The sequence below is a fragment of the Vigna angularis genome, chromosome 2 (genome assembly GCF_016808095.1).
Source record: "Vigna angularis cultivar LongXiaoDou No.4 chromosome 2, ASM1680809v1, whole genome shotgun sequence".
Taxonomy (NCBI): Eukaryota; Viridiplantae; Streptophyta; class Magnoliopsida; order Fabales; family Fabaceae; genus Vigna; species Vigna angularis.
This window is the reverse complement of record NC_068971.1, coordinates 39,153,744-39,171,358: the sequence shown is the minus strand read 5'-3', so window position 1 is coordinate 39,171,358 and position 17,615 is coordinate 39,153,744. Positions and strand designations below refer to the sequence as shown.

Below are 17,615 nucleotides of genomic sequence, written 5' to 3'. Positions count from 1 at the left end.
CATTTCCACGCTTGTTACAATATTAATCATTGACCAATGAATAAAAACAACATTATTTGCACCATGATGTGATACAAATGTTAGGTTATTAAAGAGTTTTTGTTCAAGTAGGTTAGTATTCAATATGTTCTCCTACGACGGGCCAACCCATCCTACCTTGTTTTTGGTGGACTAACTGTGGGATAGGTTGACCCATTTTGCCACCTCTATTCACCTAACCTAAGGTTATTAAAGAATTCTAAGTATGACATATCCAATAACATCATACTCATGTCTACAAATATCTTGCATTGCATAAAATGAAACAAATAAGTTCTAGCAAGACATGTCCATATATGATGTATGCAAAACTCCTTATATACCATGCAAAACCAATCGAGTCTCTTATGTTCACTACAACATTATTTGACCTATACAGATACATCATCATAATCCATTACGAGCAACCCACCATGACTATTGTTGTCATTGTCACATTGAGAGTGATGCATGCACAAAATTGTCTCATTATAAGGATGTGAAAGAGTGCAAAACACACATTTTTTCCCTCTCTAACCTTTTTTTTCTAACATAATTTCAGTGAGATCTCTTTCTATAGATCCAAGATTATAAATTCAAGATCTTTGTTTTTGTCTACTATAAAGTCAGAGATGAAACTTAAATCTAATTATGACTTTTGGATTTGTTTTCAAAATCCATATGTAAAATGATACTGATAAAAATGGACCACATTATCTCAATGTGAAAAATTTTCAAGATAAAATTACTAAATAAATACTTTAAATGTGATCACATCCTAACAAAATATTAAAGTCAACTTTAAGGAATGAAATTAAATTACTAAGTTTTCTCTTTTTACTAGACAAATTATATATTGTTAAAACAATTTCGAATTTGAAATATTTATTAAAAAAATTTATTATTTAAAAAGACTTACTATTTAAAATAACCTATGAAACTCTTATTATAATTTTTTTTTCTATAATTTTTTTTGTTATATATATATATATATATAAGCTAAAATTTTGTATAAGTTAAAATTAATTTATTTGTAAACTAAAATTAACAATTGGAAAGAGTTAATTAAATCAGAAATTTTTTTAGAAAATTAATTTTTATATAAACTAAAATTATTTTATTTGAAATAAATTATTTTATTTTCTTATTTTTCTCTTTTGAAATTATTTATGAAAAAAATGATTCAATCCTGTTTTAATAAGGTAATAAGTTTCTTAAACAAATTTTAAGATCTATTTTACTGTTTTATAATTTATTATTTGATAGTTTTATAAATGTAGTGTAGCAAATTTTTTATAAAAGGTACTCAGAAAAAAAATATAGCAGGATCATTGTTAGTTGCAAGCAGATGTAATTGATTGTCCTGAATGAGTTGCCTCCAAACCTTATATCTTTATTATTATTGTGGGTATGGAATTTGGAGTTGATAATAGGGAAAAAACTCTTCTGATTTAATTTATAAGGGTAAAAGGAAAATTAATAAACGGAAAATCCAAATTAAAAGAAGGGAAGTAGGGAAAATAACTTCACGTTAAAACAATCTATTTTTATATATGGTATTTTCAATTTTTTCTTCTTCCAAATATTCCACCCAATTAAGATATTAGCAAATGTTAATATGAAAATTGGATGCGTAAGGTATTGTGAATGCTAACCACAATACAGTAACTTCCGGGTGCAGCGGCGAGTGAGAGTGATCATGGCAACTGCGGGGAGTAAGAAGCCTTTATCATTGCAGCAATTCATCTCTGTTACCGCTCCTCTTCTTGATTTGGAAAAGGTTCCCTCTATTCTGTTCTATTATCATTGCAATAGCTTAATGTTTTCGGATTACAACCATCAAACCGATCATAACTTCAAATTATTTTATCTTTGGCTTAGGAAGCTGAGATTTCAAGCTCAATTGCTACCGGCGCGTCCAGGAATTTGGACACCGCTCAAAAGAGGGGTTCCACAATCCTTAACTTGAAGTGCATCGATGTCCAGGTTACCTCTTCTTCCACTTTTTCTCTAGAAGTCCATATTTTTTTCTGAACTAAGTGTAGTTTCTTGGATTTCGCAAACATATTTGAGGAAGTGCAATTTGTTATGTTTATCTTGTTTCATTTCTGTTGAGATTTCTGGAGTATCAAGGAAATGGAACTATCTAAGTTTACAATTGATTTTTCTTGTTTTCATGTGTGTTTAAGTAGTAAGTGGAGTTGATTTCTATTCATAAAATATTTATGTTTTTGTGTTCCCTTGTTTATTCCGAAAATAGACAGGGCTTATGGGGAAGTCTCTGATCGAGTTCCAGTCTACAAAAGGAGATGTTCTTCCTGCACATAAGGTAAATGTTTCCTTTCTATTATCTGTTCACTATCAAATTGTTTATGCGGGTTTGTTCAAATTTAAATTTGTGCTTTTTATTACTTTCTTGTGTGAATGAGCCTACTTTTATTGTGTTTTATGCATTTCTATCCCTCTTCCTTGTTTTATTCCCAGTAAAAGTTACTTGCCCGAAACATCTTGTATCACATATGATTTTTGTTTTTTTTTTTCAATTTACATTGTATTACCTTCATGAGTTAATGTGGTTTTCTTTTTCGCAGTTTGGTACTCATGATGTTGTTGTTTTAAAACTTAACAAGGCTGATTTAGGTTCTCCTGCTCTTGGACAAGGTGTTGTTTACAGATTAAAGGTATCCAATTGATTCAATTAGTGAAAAGAAAAAAATGTACACGATGTTGGTTAAGATGGTCCCACATTTGGATATATTACTCTGTTTTGATACAATTACTAACAGGACTCGTCAATAACTGTTGCTTTTGATGATATACCGGAAGACGGTTTGAACAGTCCCCTAAGGCTGGAAAAAGTAGCAAATGAGGTATGCAGTTCGATTATAAATAATTATAGATTTGCATAAAATACAGAAATGGTGAGGACCCTAATATGCAGCTGTTGCTCTCCCTTTGCTCAGTTAGCTGTTTTCTTTTTACACAATGTTAACATGTTTCTAGGCATCTTTATCTTTATTTGGGTAAAATTTGTTTTGTATCCCTATAAATTTTTTGAAATATATTAAATACTTTTCCCAAATTTTTTTATTTTTCTCTCTTTAAAATTTAAACATTTTTTAGGTCCTTGTTAGTAAAGATAAATGGAAACCGATATGATGAAGATTTTAACGGGTGAATTTTACAATTAAAAGTGATTTTGGTTAGAAGTATAACTACACTTTGTCAAGACCATTTCATCTGTCCTTATTACTAAGTAAGAACCTAAAAAATATGTTTAACTTTTAGAGGAACCAACAAATGATGCATAGTTCTTTTGGAGGACACATTTAGTTTTACATAATTTTATAGTGATGCAAAACATATTTTACTGTTTTTTTTTTTTTTTTGGTTCCTAGGTTTTTATGTGCTGTAAATATCTATTGCTCATGTAGGTGACATATCGCAGGATGAAAGATGCATTGATACAGTTGAGCAAAGGAGTGCACAGGGGTCCTGCCTCTGATCTGATTCCTGTCTTGTTTGGGGAGAGGCAACCTGCAGTGTCCAAGAAGGATATATCCTTTACTCCCTATAATAGAAATCTTGATCAGTCTCAGGTGTGCAACCTAGTTTCTTGCCCGACCACTTTACTTTTCATTTCTTATAATCTTTACGAAATAGTTTTATACCTTCGGTAGGTGATTTTCATTCAATGTATCATTTCATCTAAGGTTGCTTTTTCCTTTATAATTAACATGGATATTTCTATAACTTTTTGGGTACAAAAAACATATTTCAGTGTTTGTTACACTATTTTATTCTTATTGCTGTCAATAGGTCCTTTACTTTAGGGGATACAAGAATTGTGATCGAGGCTCCAGCAAATTTTTTTTTGAATTTAGAAAATAAAGAACTATATTTTTTAATAACATTCAGAAAGTGTTGAATGCTTACACTACAGATATTTACCTCATTAATCACTTGAGGGCTCAACAATTTTAGATATTTTTTCTTAAAGCATTCTAAAGTCATGATCTCTAAAAATATTATTTTTTGCATTTTAGCACCCTTCTGAAGTTTTTAATTTCCTTATTATTTTTAACTACTTAACTGGATTGCTTTAAATCCTACAATAAAGATCTCATGAGTTATAAGAATGCAACCGTAGAGTTCTATTTGTGTCTAATCATAGCTAAAAGAGCATCACAATATTAAGCTGAAGTTAGATGAATATTATTAATTACCACCATATAAATAAGCTGGAATATTTAGATTTCTAGGACATGCTCTATTATAATTTAAGTGGCAGAGCTTTCGTTGTGGTTCCTTATTATTGATTTTAGTATATCAATATACCTCACCTAGTGGGGTGAAGCTTTTCTTGTTATTTAGGATATCAACTAATAGATGCAGAATATATCTGTTATGTATTTATGTCTTTATCTTGAAAGAAAGAAGCAGTTTTGAAAGCTCTGTCGTCAAAGAATGCGTTCTTGTTGCATGGACCACCTGGAACGGGAAAAACTACAACAGTTGTAGAAATTATATTACAAGAAGTAAAACGTGGATCTAAGATTCTTGCTTGTGCAGCCTCAAATATTGCTGTTGACAACATTGTAGAGCGGCTCGTTCCACATAGGTATGCTTATCTTATTATCTGTTTGGCCCTGAAATATTTAACTGCCTTAAGTGGTTTTACTTGGATTGGTGTGATGTGACTAATATAGTAACCTTAACATCTGACAATATAGATAAACAATGTCTTCTATTGTGGAACATTTCTCCACAAAACCAGTAATTTTAGAAGAAAAAGAAATATCCTCTTCAAAATTCCCCCCTTTGAGAAAGTAATAATGTCTTGTAAAGTTTATAAATTTGGATACATTTTGTTGTGCTTCTGTTCTTATTTATTTTTTGTCCTTTTTCCCGATTCTGTGGTGACATGTGTTCTTTCTGCATGGTTTGGTTTTGTTAGAAATCGTGATTGACGTGATAGAGATTGGCATGGTGTATTTTAGGAAGTTTTATATTTGACGTGCTGTATTTATGTGCTTCCTTTATTAGGTTCATTTATGTTTGATTGATCCCGTAATCACATGGATCTATCCCTTAGAATTAGCGGTCCATATTTCCTAAAATATGCTGCAGACTCATGTATTTATATAGGGGTTAATAACCTCTTAAAATAATAAGAAAGAATTCTATTCCTTCTAAATTTGAGATGGTATCAGAGCTCCCGATCCTTGGGAGTCTCTGACCGTGCCGTTAACCGCAGCCTTCATTGCTGCGCAACCTTTAACCTAAATTGCAGCCTTCGTTGCTATGCCACCTTTAGGCCTTGTTACAAGCCTTCATTGCAGTACAACCCTCTCTACCTTGATCGCACCTGGGTATGGCTGAAGTCATGAATCTGGAGACGGGGGACAGACCCCAGACTGCTGGAGAACTGCAGAATGTTCATTCTGCTTATCGGTTAAATGGAAAGAACTACCTTAAATGGTCTCAAATCATTAAGACCATCTTGAAAGGGAAAGGGAAGATCAGTCACCTAACGGGTGATGCACCTGATGAGACTAATCCCAAATTCAAATCATGGGATGAAGAAGACTCCATGATCATGGCGTGGTTGTGGAATTCAATGGCTCCAGAAATCAGTGATACCTGCATGTTTCTGAAATCAACAAAGGAAATTTGGGAGGCAGTTGAACAAACTTACTCTAAGGCCAAGGATGTTGCCCAAATTTATGATGTAAAAGTGAAAACCGTGGCTGCCAAACAGGGAAACAAATCCATTACAGAATATGCCAATCAACTCAAGTCTCTATGGATGGAATTGGATCACTATCGAGTTATAAAAGCAAAGTGTTCAGAGGACTCAGCAATTCTAAAAGAGTATATTGAACAAGATAGGGTCTATGATTTTTTGGTAGGCCTAAATCCTAAGTATGACCAGGTCCGAATTCAAATTCTGGGAAAAGAGAAAGTCCCAGGGCTTAATGAAGTGGTAGCCATTATCCGGAGTGAAGAAAGCAGAAGAGGGCTGATGCTGGAGACCTCAACCACCGAAAGCTCTGCAATGATAGCTGAAGGAGGAACAATCATGGTTGCCAACCAGGGAAAAAACTGGGTTCCCAGTATGGAGAAAAAACATGAGGAGATTTGGTGTACCCATTGTAACAAGCCGCGCCACACAAGGGAAAAGTGCTGGAAATTACATGGAAAGCCCCCAAGCCGAGAATGGGAGCTGAAAGATGGAAAGACCTCAAGTAGAGAATGGGGTTCGAGAGGAGAAGATGGGAAAACCCCAAGCCGAGAATGAGGGCCGAAAAACCCAAGCCGAGAATGGGGACCGAAAGGAGGTCCACAGAAAAAAGGAGGGCAAGGGCAAGCATACATTGCTAATGCACAAGGTGAAGAAGCTGTCCAGTTGAATCATGAAGAGATAGAACGAGTAAGATCCATCCTTAGTAAACTGGAGAAGCCCACAGGTACGTGCTTCTTAACATATTCTGGTAAGTTTCCACTTTTGTTTGGGCTCAATGTTTCAGATACACCATTTACACATTACTGGATATTAGACTCTGGAGCCACTGACCATATGACCCCCCTACCCAAATACTTCTCCACATATTCCCCATGTCCTAGCAACAATAAAATTTCCACAGCAGATGGAACTCTCATAACTGCAGCCGGACAAGGAGACGTCCAAATAAGCCCATCCATGACTTTAAAAAATGTCCTTCATGTCCCTAAACTATCTACCAACCTGATTTCTATACAAAAACTCACCAAAGATCTTTCATGTAATGTTGTTTTTTATAGCAACACTTGTATATTGCAGGACAAGAACTCACGGAGGACGATTGGACATGCTAGAGAATGGAATGGCCTATATTACATGGAGGACCCTAATCTGCCCAACAAGAGTCTCATCTCTGAATCCACCATGACCAACAAAGAGAAAGCTCAACTTTATCATTACTGGCTAGGACATCCGTCATTTCGAGTTATAAAATTGCTTTTCCCTTCCTTGTTTAAAAATTTAAATGTGGAAAGTCTCCATTGTGAGGTGTGTGAGTTTGCGAAACACAAACGTGTACCTTTTCCCATTAGCAATAAGATGAGTTCTTTCCCATTTTCCCTTATTCACACTGATGTATGGGGTCCTGCATATATTCCTAATATTTCAGGTGCAAAATGGTTTTTAACATTCATTGATGATTGTACTCGGGTGACTTGGGTTTTTTTATTGAAACAAAAATCTGAAGTTAGCTCTGTGTTTGTCCAGTTTGTCTCAATGATTAAAAATCAATTTGGGGTCAGTATCAAAAGAATTAGGTCCGACAATGCCAAGGACTACTTTAACCTTGTCCTAAACTCTTTTTGCCAGAAGGAAGGGATAATCCATGAGTCCTCATGTGTGAACACACCCCAACAGAATGGGATTGCAGAAAGAAAAAATGGTCACCTTTTAGACCAAACTAGAGCTCTACTTTTTCAAAATCATGTTCCTAAGAGATTTTGGGGGGAAGCCCTTCTTACTGCCACCTATCTGATCAATAGGTTACCTACTAAAGTTTTAAACTCAAAATGTCCCATGGAAGTTTTATCCTCATTCTACCCACACTTAGACCCTACAAATAAACTCCAACCTAGAATATTTGGGTTTGTATCCTTTGTACATGTTCATAGTAATGAAAGGGGAAAATTGGATCCTAGGGCTGTCAAATGTGTTTTCTTAGGGTACTCTACCACACAAAAGGGGTACAAATGTTTTCAACCCCTTTCCAAAAATTTCTGTGTCAAGAGATGTCACCTTCAACGAACAAGAGAGCTACTTCCAACAACCTCATCTTCAGGGGGAGAATGTAAGAGAGGAAGATGAGACTCTCATGTTCCTAAACATGACATTTGGACCTGAAATTGGGACAAATGGCATTGTTGTTCCTGAAATTGAGGGAAGAACTGAACCTGCACCTGAACCAGCGAGGCCTGCACCTGATGGCGGCGGAAAATTTGGGAAAAATCTGGTATATTCAAGGTGAGAAAAGGCCATTCTAGAACCTGGCAATGTCCAAGAATCCGACCCACCATCACTGCATGAGGTAACACCACCTTCAAATTCTATAAATTCCAATGATTCTAATGAATTTGTTTATGAAAATCTAGAAGCACAGGTGGACCAAACTCTTGACCTACCCATTGCCCTTAGAAAGGGAACTAGAACATGCACCCAACAACCACTTTACCCACTATCAAATTTCTTATCCTTTGAAAAATTCTCACCTACCCATAAAACCTTTCTCACTAACCTCAACTCCACACACACACCTTCCTCTGTATCTGAAGCATTGTCTGACAGGAAATGGAAACATGCCATGGATGTGGAAATGGAGGCGTTAAACAAAAATAGGACCTGGGAACTTGTCACCCTACCTCCTGGAAAAAAACCAGTAGGGTGTAAGTGGATATATGCAATAAAGTATAGGGCGGATGGGACCATCGAACGTTACAAGGCAAGGTTGGTGGCCAAAGGCTTCACTCAAACCTATGGAGTTGATTACTTGGAGACATTTGCCCCGGTTGCTAAGATGAACACGGTCAGAGTAATATTGTCACTAGCAGCAAATAATGATTGGGATCTGCAGCAGTTTGATGTGAAGAATGCTTTTCTACATGGAGACCTTGAAGAAGAAATATACATGGAGTTGCCCCCTAGTTACAATGGACAGGTTGCTGCTGGAACTGTTTGCAAATTAAGAAAGGCTCTATATGGGCTGAAACCATCCCCAAGAGCATGGTTTGGAAGATTTACCAAAGTTATGACAGGTCTGGGCTACAAACAAAGCCAAGGGGATCACACATTATTTATCAAACATTCAGTTTCAGGAGGAGTAACAATTCTTTTAGTATATGTAGATAACATTATAGTAAGTGGAGACGATAAAAAGAAACAACAAGTGTTAAGCGAATGTCTTGCCACTGGATTTGAGATCAAGACACTAGGAAGGCTTAAATATTTTTAGGAATTGAAGTGGCTCATTCCAAGAAAGGAATCTTCATATCTCAACAAAAGTATATTAGTGACTTGCTTAAAGAAACAGGGAAGACAGGCTGCAGACCAGCAAGCACCCCAGTTGATCCAAATATAAAATTGGGAAGTATAGAGGAGGATATTGCTGTGGACAAGGAAAGGTATCAAAGACTTGTGGGCAGGCTTATTTACTTATCTCACACTAGACCAGACATTGCGTTTGCTGTGAGTCTAGTCAGCAGTTTATGCACCAATCAAAGGAAGCACATTTACAAGCTGCCCTTAGAATTGTCCAGTACTTGAAAGGAACCTCCGGAAGAGGGATTTTGTTTAAACGAAACAAGAGTGTAAGTCTTGAAGCCTATACAGATGCGGACTATGCGGGGTCAGTGGTAGATAGGAGATCAACCACAGGATATTGCACCTTCCTTGGTGGAAACTTAGTGACTTGGAAGAGTAAAAAACAGAGTGTAGTGGCTAGATCAAGTGCTGAAGCAGAATTTCGAGCAATGGCTCACGGAATGTGTGAACTTCTATGGCTGAAGATTATATTAGAAGACTTGAGGATAAAGTGGGATGAACCTATGAGTTTATATTGTGACAATAAATCTGCAATTAGCATAGCCCACAACCCGGTGCAGCATGATAGAACTAAACATATTGGAGTTGATAGACACTTTATCAAGGAAAAACTAGACAGTGGCATGATTTGCACACCATATGTATCCACCCAAAACCAACTTGCAGACATACTCACAAAGGGGCTGAACTGCATTAACTTTGAAGGAATCATATCCAAGCTGGGAATGGAAAACACATACTCACCAGCTTGAGGGGGAGTGTCAGAAACCAGAAACCGTGATTGACGTGATAGAGATTGGCATGGTGTATTTTAGGAAGTTTTATATTTGATGTGCTGTATTTATGTGCTGCCTTTATTAGGTTCATTTATGTTTGATTGATCCCGTAATCACAGGGATCTATCCCTTAGAATTAGCAGTCCGTATTTCCTAAAATATGCTGCAGACTCATGTATTTATATAGGGGTTAATAACCTCTTAAAATAATAAGAAAGAATTCTATTCCTTCTAAATTTGAGAGGTTTCTTCAAATGTGTAAAATGATGTGTTGGTACTTAATACACATTCATGATCTGTGATTTTTCTGCTAGAGTTAAGCTGGTGAGAGTGGGTCATCCTGCACGCTTATTGCCTCAAGTACTGGACAGTGCGCTGGATGCTCAGGTACATTTTGACAACTTATTTAAACGCTAACATTTGATATCTGCATTAGTTATTTTATCCATATTTTCATTACTATTCCCCAATAGGATCAGTAAAATGTCCAAACTTATGTCAGTGTTGTATGCATATTCTCTAAAAGATAGGCAAAGCAGTAATCTGAAAAGAGGTCTGCATTCTCTCTAGAGATCCATTGTAGGAACCCCCGCTAAGAATCATGGACCAATTACCAAGTAAACTACTCTGTCCAACACAACAAGAGAAGGGGGAAAACTGGTTAAATTCTGTCATTTTATTCTATTCATAACTGCCAAATTCGCTTCAACCAAATCACAATGCCAAAGAACATTACATTCCTCACTACACATCCCTTTAAAAACTTTTACCCAATGATTCTGGACAGATAAATCGCTCTGATATTCTGTTATTCGCCCTCCTCTTGTGGTTTCTATTAATGATGGATTAAGTTAAGCAGTATTCTTTGGCATTCTCAAATACAATGTTTTATGTCATTGTTTTTACCCATTCCATATTGAATTTCTCTGATATTAGGTACTACGAGGAGATAATAGTGGTCTTGCAAATGACATTCGGAAAGAAATGAAGGTGAGTTTTAGAACAAAAGTTACAGATCTGCATCTTAATTTTCATTGTGATTTTATTACCATTTATAAACATTGTTAATTCATCCAGCTGATGATTCCGGGACTGATACTTCAGATGATATCATTGATTTCAGCATTAACTTCTGTTAGCTTAATTAGATATAAATATGATTAAGCAATATTACCTTTTACATGATATAACCTATTTTTTCAGGCATTGAATGGAAAACTTCTGAAAACCAAAGACAGAAATACAAGAAAGGATATACAGAGGGAACTTAGGACTCTATCCAAAGAAGAACGTAAAAGGCAGCAGCTTGCTGTAACAGATGTACTTAAAAGTGCAGATGTAATATTAACTACTTTGATTGGGGCTTTCTCCAAGAAACTAGACAGCACTTCATTTGATTTGGTGATTATTGATGAAGCTGCTCAAGCACTTGAGATAGCATGCTGGATACCTCTGCTGAAGGTAGTGTTTAAAGAATACCCACTACATTCAATTTTATTCACTGCTAACCCATTTAGATTTCTGACTTCTTTTTATCTTCTGATTACATACACAAGCCATGTTTTATTGGTTTTTGAACACTTCATATTATCACCATTATGGTTGGTGGGAGGAGGGAAAATAGAGAAGTGATATTCCATGACAAATATAGTTAAAATAAAGCATGGTTGGTTAATTTTTATACAATAAAATCTCCCGAAACCAGACTTTGAAAACTAAATATTTTAATTTTTTGTTGCACAAGTGCTTCTAATGATCCTGAGAACTGATTTTGAGGATAATGATTGGAAAAATGATGTTTTCTAACATAGTCCTTCATTTCTCGTACAATATCCTAGTGTTCTGGACTCCATACGGCAGGGTGTATAAAAGATCCGACTCAAATATTAAATTGAACTGAATTTAAAGTTTTAAAGGGTAGTTGGATACCAAAATGTACTGTCTTTTACAAAAGAGAAGTTGCTCTGGACTGGCCAAACTAAATGCTTGATACTACACCTGGGTTTGATTCTGTATTAAAACATGTAGCTTTCTGATCATTACATGATGTTTTTTTTATTCTAATGAATTAAATGAAGAGTTCATTGTTTTAGGGTTCAAGATGTATACTTGCAGGGGACCATCTTCAACTTCCTCCAACCATTCAAAGTGTTGAAGCTGAGAAGAAAGGCTTAGGCAGAACTCTCTTTGAACGACTTGCAGAAACGTATGGAGATGAAATCACATCAATGCTTACTGTGCAGTACCGTATGCATGAACTTATCATGGATTGGTCTTCTAAAGAGCTTTACAACAGTAAGGTGCTCCTACATTTTAAAGCCTGTTTTCCTATTGCATCAGTTTAAAGCTATCTTTTATATGCCACTACATAGCATAATTTATCAATCATGAACTGAAATAATATTATGTTAGGCGAAGGGGGGTAAACAATTTATTTGATCATCCTGCATGTCATTACGTGTTAACAGATCAAGGCTCATGCAAGTGTTAGTGCACATATGTTATATGATCTTGACGGTGTGAAGCGGACATCTTCAACTGAACCAACCCTTCTTCTTGTAGACACAGCTGGGTATGTGGATTATGTCCTTGTTGAAATTCTATCTTCTCACTGCTTGATTAGGAGGGACATGTGGAATGAAGTCATGGCTTTCTCTTAAGAAAATTTATATACCATCATTTTGTTTATAGTGGTTGTGTTTTGATAATCTGCATTCAGTAATTAGTATACTGGTTTCTTCTATCTAATCAAGAAATTAACATTCAACCAACCTGTTAGCAGAGGCCTAAGAGGAAGAAGTAATTATATTTTGTATGAAGCAAATGTAGATTGTTTAATATCCATAGGAGTTAGTTTTCAAACAGAATGTCATCGAAATGCTTATATTGATGAGATTCAGATGTGACATGGAAGAAAAGAAAGATGAAGAAGATAGCACCTTTAATGAAGGTGAAGCTGAAGTTACTGTGGCTCATGCGAAGAGACTAGTGCAAAGTGGGGTGCTTCCTTCTGATATAGGAATTATTACCCCATATGCTGCCCAGGTATGAACTTGTTCTATGTGGAATTTGAGTCTTCTAAATTGAAGAATGCACTTTACAATAATAACCGTTTATTAGAAAATGAATGGTTCAGATTGTAATTTATTTAATATTTTTTCATATATATGATTTCTCAACCATTGATTTTCTAATGAACAATTATGAGTGAGTGTACTTTATTCTCTAAAGTTCACCTTCTCACTTTAAAGGAGTCAAATCCTTCAATGTAAACCTTTGCTGTAAATGTTCTGCAACAGGCTTCATATTTTAGTACTTTTACGGGGATGAAATTTCGTAACTCTCTATAACTAGTTTGACAGGTTGTTTTGCTCAAGATGTTGAAAAACAAGGAGGACCGGTTGAAGGATGTTGAAATCTCAACAGTTGATGGTTTCCAAGGAAGGGAGAAGGAAGCCATTATCATATCAATGGTTCGATCAAATTCAAAAAAAGAGGTATTTCTAACAAGTCTGCTAGTTTCATTTTCTTCATATAGGTTCTGTGTGGGAGATTTTGGTAGATGAAATGAAGAATAAGAGAGACTTGAAATATATCTTTCAGGTTGGCTTTCTAAGTGATCGCCGGCGAATGAATGTAGCCGTGACACGGTCTAGAAGGCAATGCTGTCTTGTCTGTGACACAGAGACAGTCAGTGGTGATGGATTTCTAAAGCGATTGATTGAGTATTTTGAGGAGCACGGTGAATATCTGAGTGCATCTGAGTACCAGAATGAGTAGACCAGACTCTCAAGATTAAGACATCTATCGTTGCACTCGTGCTTATTTTGGTGGATTCGTGAACGTTAGTAAAATATTTCCTAATGTATTTGGAAAGGAAAGCCGTTGATAGTTTATGTTGAGGAACCATTCATCTAGGAGAAATAGGAGAAAAAAAACTCTTGGAATGGAGTAATGTTATTACTCTTTTTTATTAAGAAACTGCATTATTTCTTTTAAAATCATGCTGGTATAGGTTTGAGCCTCGTCTATCCTTATAACCCTTTCATATTTTTTATTTAAAGAAACTTTACTAAAATTTTATTGTCCGGAGAATAGATCGCATGGTTTTTAGCCTCACAAAGAAGATTGGAAGGAGAGACCACGAAAGATATTAGAAGACATTATAAAATGGGATAACAATCTAATTTGGTCTTTTACTAAACCTAATAAGAAGAAGAATAATAACTATATCATTATTATTAATATTGTTATTTTTAGTCTTATTATTTTTATTTGTTACTATAATTCCTGTTATTCTTATTGTATTGTATTATATAAATGAGACATGGCCTTGTTCTTTTGGCGGGAGGGGTAAGACAAGTAGTTTGTTTTGCAAGGTCAATATTTTGATTAACAGGAATTATTTATAAATTGGCCAGTGTGTAGCAAGCAGAGGCAATAGTTCCTTTTTCTTCTACATTTGGTGTAATTTTTAATTCCGGATTAATCGTGGGATACTCCAAAAGAGGAATATACATACAATCAAATTTGTCATTCAGAAATACACGCGATGTAATAAGGAAAAGTACTTTGGATTGAGTTTTCCAATATCTGTTTAATGTTTATGTGACAATAATCTAGATATGGTTTCCTGGAATGGGTTTTGGATTAAGTTTTTCAGAATGTATTTACAGATTTAACTTTCTAAAATGCATTTTCAAATTATGTTTTCAGAATGTAATTTTTAAAATTTAGAAAAATCCTTCTAGATTATATAATTGGAATGTAACTTTTAGCGGTACAATCCATTTTGACACAAAATTAAAAATTATATTATGGATGTTCTTACCTAGAAATCTTTAACATGACCCAATGGAAACATATAATATAAAAACCAGTGTTGGAAAACTCCAATTTTTATCGAAATGATTTCCAAGCTATATCTTAACATCTTAGGGTCCACCATCTTTTGTCACTCACCATCCACCGTCAACTACGGGACAAATATAAAAGAGAAAAATATAAAGTGTTCTTTTGAAAGATTGGGATCCAGGCAGAAATTATGTGTCATTTTGTGCTAACTCATCATATATAATTGTAATTATTTAGGTCCCACTAATTTAATTCTTGCGATTATTTTCTCCACCTAAATATATTTTTTCTTTCCACATTTCTGTCTTTAATAATTTCTAGCTAGTTTAATGTGGAAACATTAATGTAAAAATTGTATTTAACTATGTATAATATGTTGCGACTTAAAAAAATGTAATTATAAAAAAAGTGCGGTAACATTTTTATAATTTTTGAAAATGTATAAACCACGGTTCTGTTAAAATTGTAGTTTATACTTTTACAGTCAGAATATAAAATACATATCCTATACTTTATAAAACCGTAACCTACTAAAGTATAAGTTACAATTTTTTAAAGGGAATGTAACTTATATTCTGATTAACAGAGTATAAGCTATTGTGTATTGTAGCCTGTATTCTTGTAGTCAAAGTATAAACTATGATTTTAATTACAAATTAGTTTATATTTTTTCAAAAATTACAAAACCACTATCAGATTTTTTTTTTTAAAATCGTAATATATTATGTCTAATTAAATGTAATTTTTGCATTAGTGAAGGTAAAAAAATCTAGACGAGGAAACCAATATCTTAATTTATTAAGTACTTTTTAAATCAAACTTAGGGTTGTGGTCAATTCGCTAGTTAACCCATGACAACCACATTGTACTTGAGCCTCTAATTAGGGTTAGTAATATTTTACTTTAACTTAATCAATTGCTTCCTTGAGCCATATATTTTAAAATCACAACATTGCCTTGGTATGTTTTATTAGAAGTTGAGGGTTGCACCTTGTCCATGATTTTAACAATTAGAGAGTTGTTGGTGATTGATGTTTGAGTATGGTTGTAAAATGGTTCATGATATTGTGTAAGTAAATCAACTTTTTTTTTTGTTTGAATTCCCTAGAAATACTTTATGTAAATCCTGTGCTTCAAAATTTCTTCCCAAGTCTATTATAAAAGACTGTTTTTCCTCATTCATTATGATCTCTATAAATGATATATGATATTAAGGACCTTGTGACATAAACTATTTTTCACAAACAAATGATATATGATAAAACACAATTTTATTAATGCAAAGAAAATAGATTAGATCTTGAACCTGCCTCATATTCCTAACAGCTTCTCTCAAAGAAATCCGTGACATTCCAAATTTGATGTCTCAGATTGTTGGCTATGGATGAGCTTCTTTTTTAATTCTGCAGTCCATAACACTCGCACAAGATGCTACGGATTATTGCATCTGCAACTGCAATAAAAATCCTCACTTTCTCATCTTGCAGAATGATGAAAGTTCTTTTCTACCTGGTAGTCTACTAATCTAGCTACTTTCCTACTCTTATATGCTGCCAGCAGATTCAAATTCTGCAGACATAAACAGGACTAAAGTGCTTAATCTGATATTCCAAGTACCCATATCTAACCTACTCTCTTTTCTTGAACAGAAAAAACAAGTTACTTAGAAGTTCCAAATGGAAGTTGAAAAAGTAAGGTCATCATTTGGGCCATATGCTTCAAGCTGGGTGGATTCTAATTCCTGAATACCAGCAATTCCATGCATCTCAATCAAAGCCTCCCAGTTAACACTCGTGTCAGAAAACACTCCCAATTCGTCATTTTCATATCTCAACACAGCTTCAGGAACTGTTGAACTTTCTGTGCTATCAGCTGACTGTTTTTCATCTTTAAGTATTCCCAGCTGTTGAAGAAACTCATGTAGGTCTATCTGGGGTTTCTCTTGAATATCTCCTGGAACCTCCTCTGATGATGTTTGAGAGTCTTTTGGAGGACTTTCTGCATGATTAGTGTTGTCCACTACATTCTGAATTTCTGCCTCTGGATCATTGGATGAACTATTTGGGGACTGCCTCTCAACTGAATTTTTCTTTAGCTCTTGTAGCCTCTGATGGATAAAATGAACACTGGGTTGAGCACTTAAATTGAGTAATCCACAGGAAGGGAACATCGAAATGAAGTTCTTGGAAGGGAACCATTTGAACTTTCCTGGTGTAATAGGTGAAGTAGACCTGGGCTGCAGATGGGGAAGATTAAGGTATGCATCTGGTCCATAGAGTCTCCTTGCAGCCTCATCATAAGCCATGGCAGCTTCTTCAGCTGTGGAAAAAGAACCAAGCCAGAGTCTGGTTCTCTTCTTTGGCTCTCTTATCTCAGCAACCCATTTGCCCCAAGTTCTCTGCCTAACACCTCGGTACTCGCACGAGGCATTTTGTGGACCACCTTTCCCCCTAGTTGGCCCTTTCTTCCATGGCTTCAGGGGTGACTTCTTGCAAGTATCCATGGTTAAAATACTGTGATAGTTGAATAACTTAGATAACTGGAAAGTGGTGCTTTGAGTATCACTGCTTGATGATACTTGGAACTGCATGCAAGGCGCGGGATATGTAGGAGCAAGGAGTGTAGGTTGGTATAAATGTCTTCACGTTTGGAGAAGTAGCAAAACCCATGTGACCGTTATTGACTGTCTACTCAGTGATTGTTTCAAATCCCTTTTTCTTTCTTTTTTTACGATAATCTTTTAGGTTTTTATGTTTCTCTCTTACATCCTTGGCACTGCCACCACAGGTTGATGTCTATGTAGCCATGCATGGTATTAACACGTGGTGCTAGTAATTATAACTTTGTTTACTACAAAAACATGACACCTA

The 17,615-nt window shown here is 35.1% G+C and overlaps 2 protein-coding genes across 3 annotated transcripts; one reads left to right on the top strand and one right to left on the bottom strand.

The window, feature by feature from the left end:
- The first annotated feature begins 1,600 nt into the window (after positions 1 to 1,600).
- On the top strand, positions 1,601 to 13,892 carry LOC108329028 (uncharacterized). Of its 2 annotated transcripts, XM_017563006.2 has the most exons (15): positions 1,604 to 1,798; positions 1,900 to 2,004; positions 2,279 to 2,347; positions 2,610 to 2,699; positions 2,805 to 2,888; positions 3,453 to 3,617; positions 4,452 to 4,639; positions 10,206 to 10,278; positions 10,828 to 10,881; positions 11,095 to 11,352; positions 11,985 to 12,191; positions 12,360 to 12,463; positions 12,792 to 12,936; positions 13,254 to 13,388; positions 13,495 to 13,892. In XM_017563006.2, the coding sequence occupies exons 1-15, from the start codon at positions 1,718 to 1,720 to the stop codon at positions 13,669 to 13,671; spliced, it is 1,935 nt and encodes a 644-aa protein (XP_017418495.1). In that variant the 5' UTR covers positions 1,604 to 1,717; the 3' UTR covers positions 13,672 to 13,892. The 2 variants fall into 2 exon arrangements, with proteins under 2 accessions (XP_017418496.1, XP_017418495.1); XM_017563007.2 differs by lacking the exon at positions 13,495 to 13,892 and having other exon boundaries at positions 1,601 to 1,798; positions 13,246 to 13,375.
- A 2,138-nt stretch (positions 13,893 to 16,030) lies between these two features.
- Positions 16,031 to 17,379, bottom strand: LOC108328773 (dehydration-responsive element-binding protein 2F). Its single transcript, XM_017562661.2, has one exon. The coding sequence runs from the start codon at positions 17,333 to 17,335 to the stop codon at positions 16,409 to 16,411; it is 927 nt and encodes a 308-aa protein (XP_017418150.1). The 5' UTR covers positions 17,336 to 17,379; the 3' UTR covers positions 16,031 to 16,408.
- Positions 17,380 to 17,615: the final 236 nt, after the last annotated feature.

Excerpts from the sequence above, each read along its gene's own strand:
- LOC108329028 (XM_017563006.2), top strand. The coding sequence starts at position 1,718 with ATGGCAACTGCGGGGAGTAAGAAGCCTTTATCATTGCAGCAATTCATC. Across the intron at positions 1,799-1,899 it reads CTCTTCTTGATTTGGAAAAG|GAAGCTGAGATTTCAAGCTC; the intron begins GTTCCCTCTATT and ends TCTTTGGCTTAG. Across the intron at positions 11,353-11,984 it reads GCTGGATACCTCTGCTGAAG|GGTTCAAGATGTATACTTGC; the intron begins GTAGTGTTTAAA and ends TCATTGTTTTAG.
- LOC108328773 (XM_017562661.2), bottom strand. The coding sequence starts at position 17,335 with ATGCAGTTCCAAGTATCATCAAGCAGTGATACTCAAAGCACCACTTTC.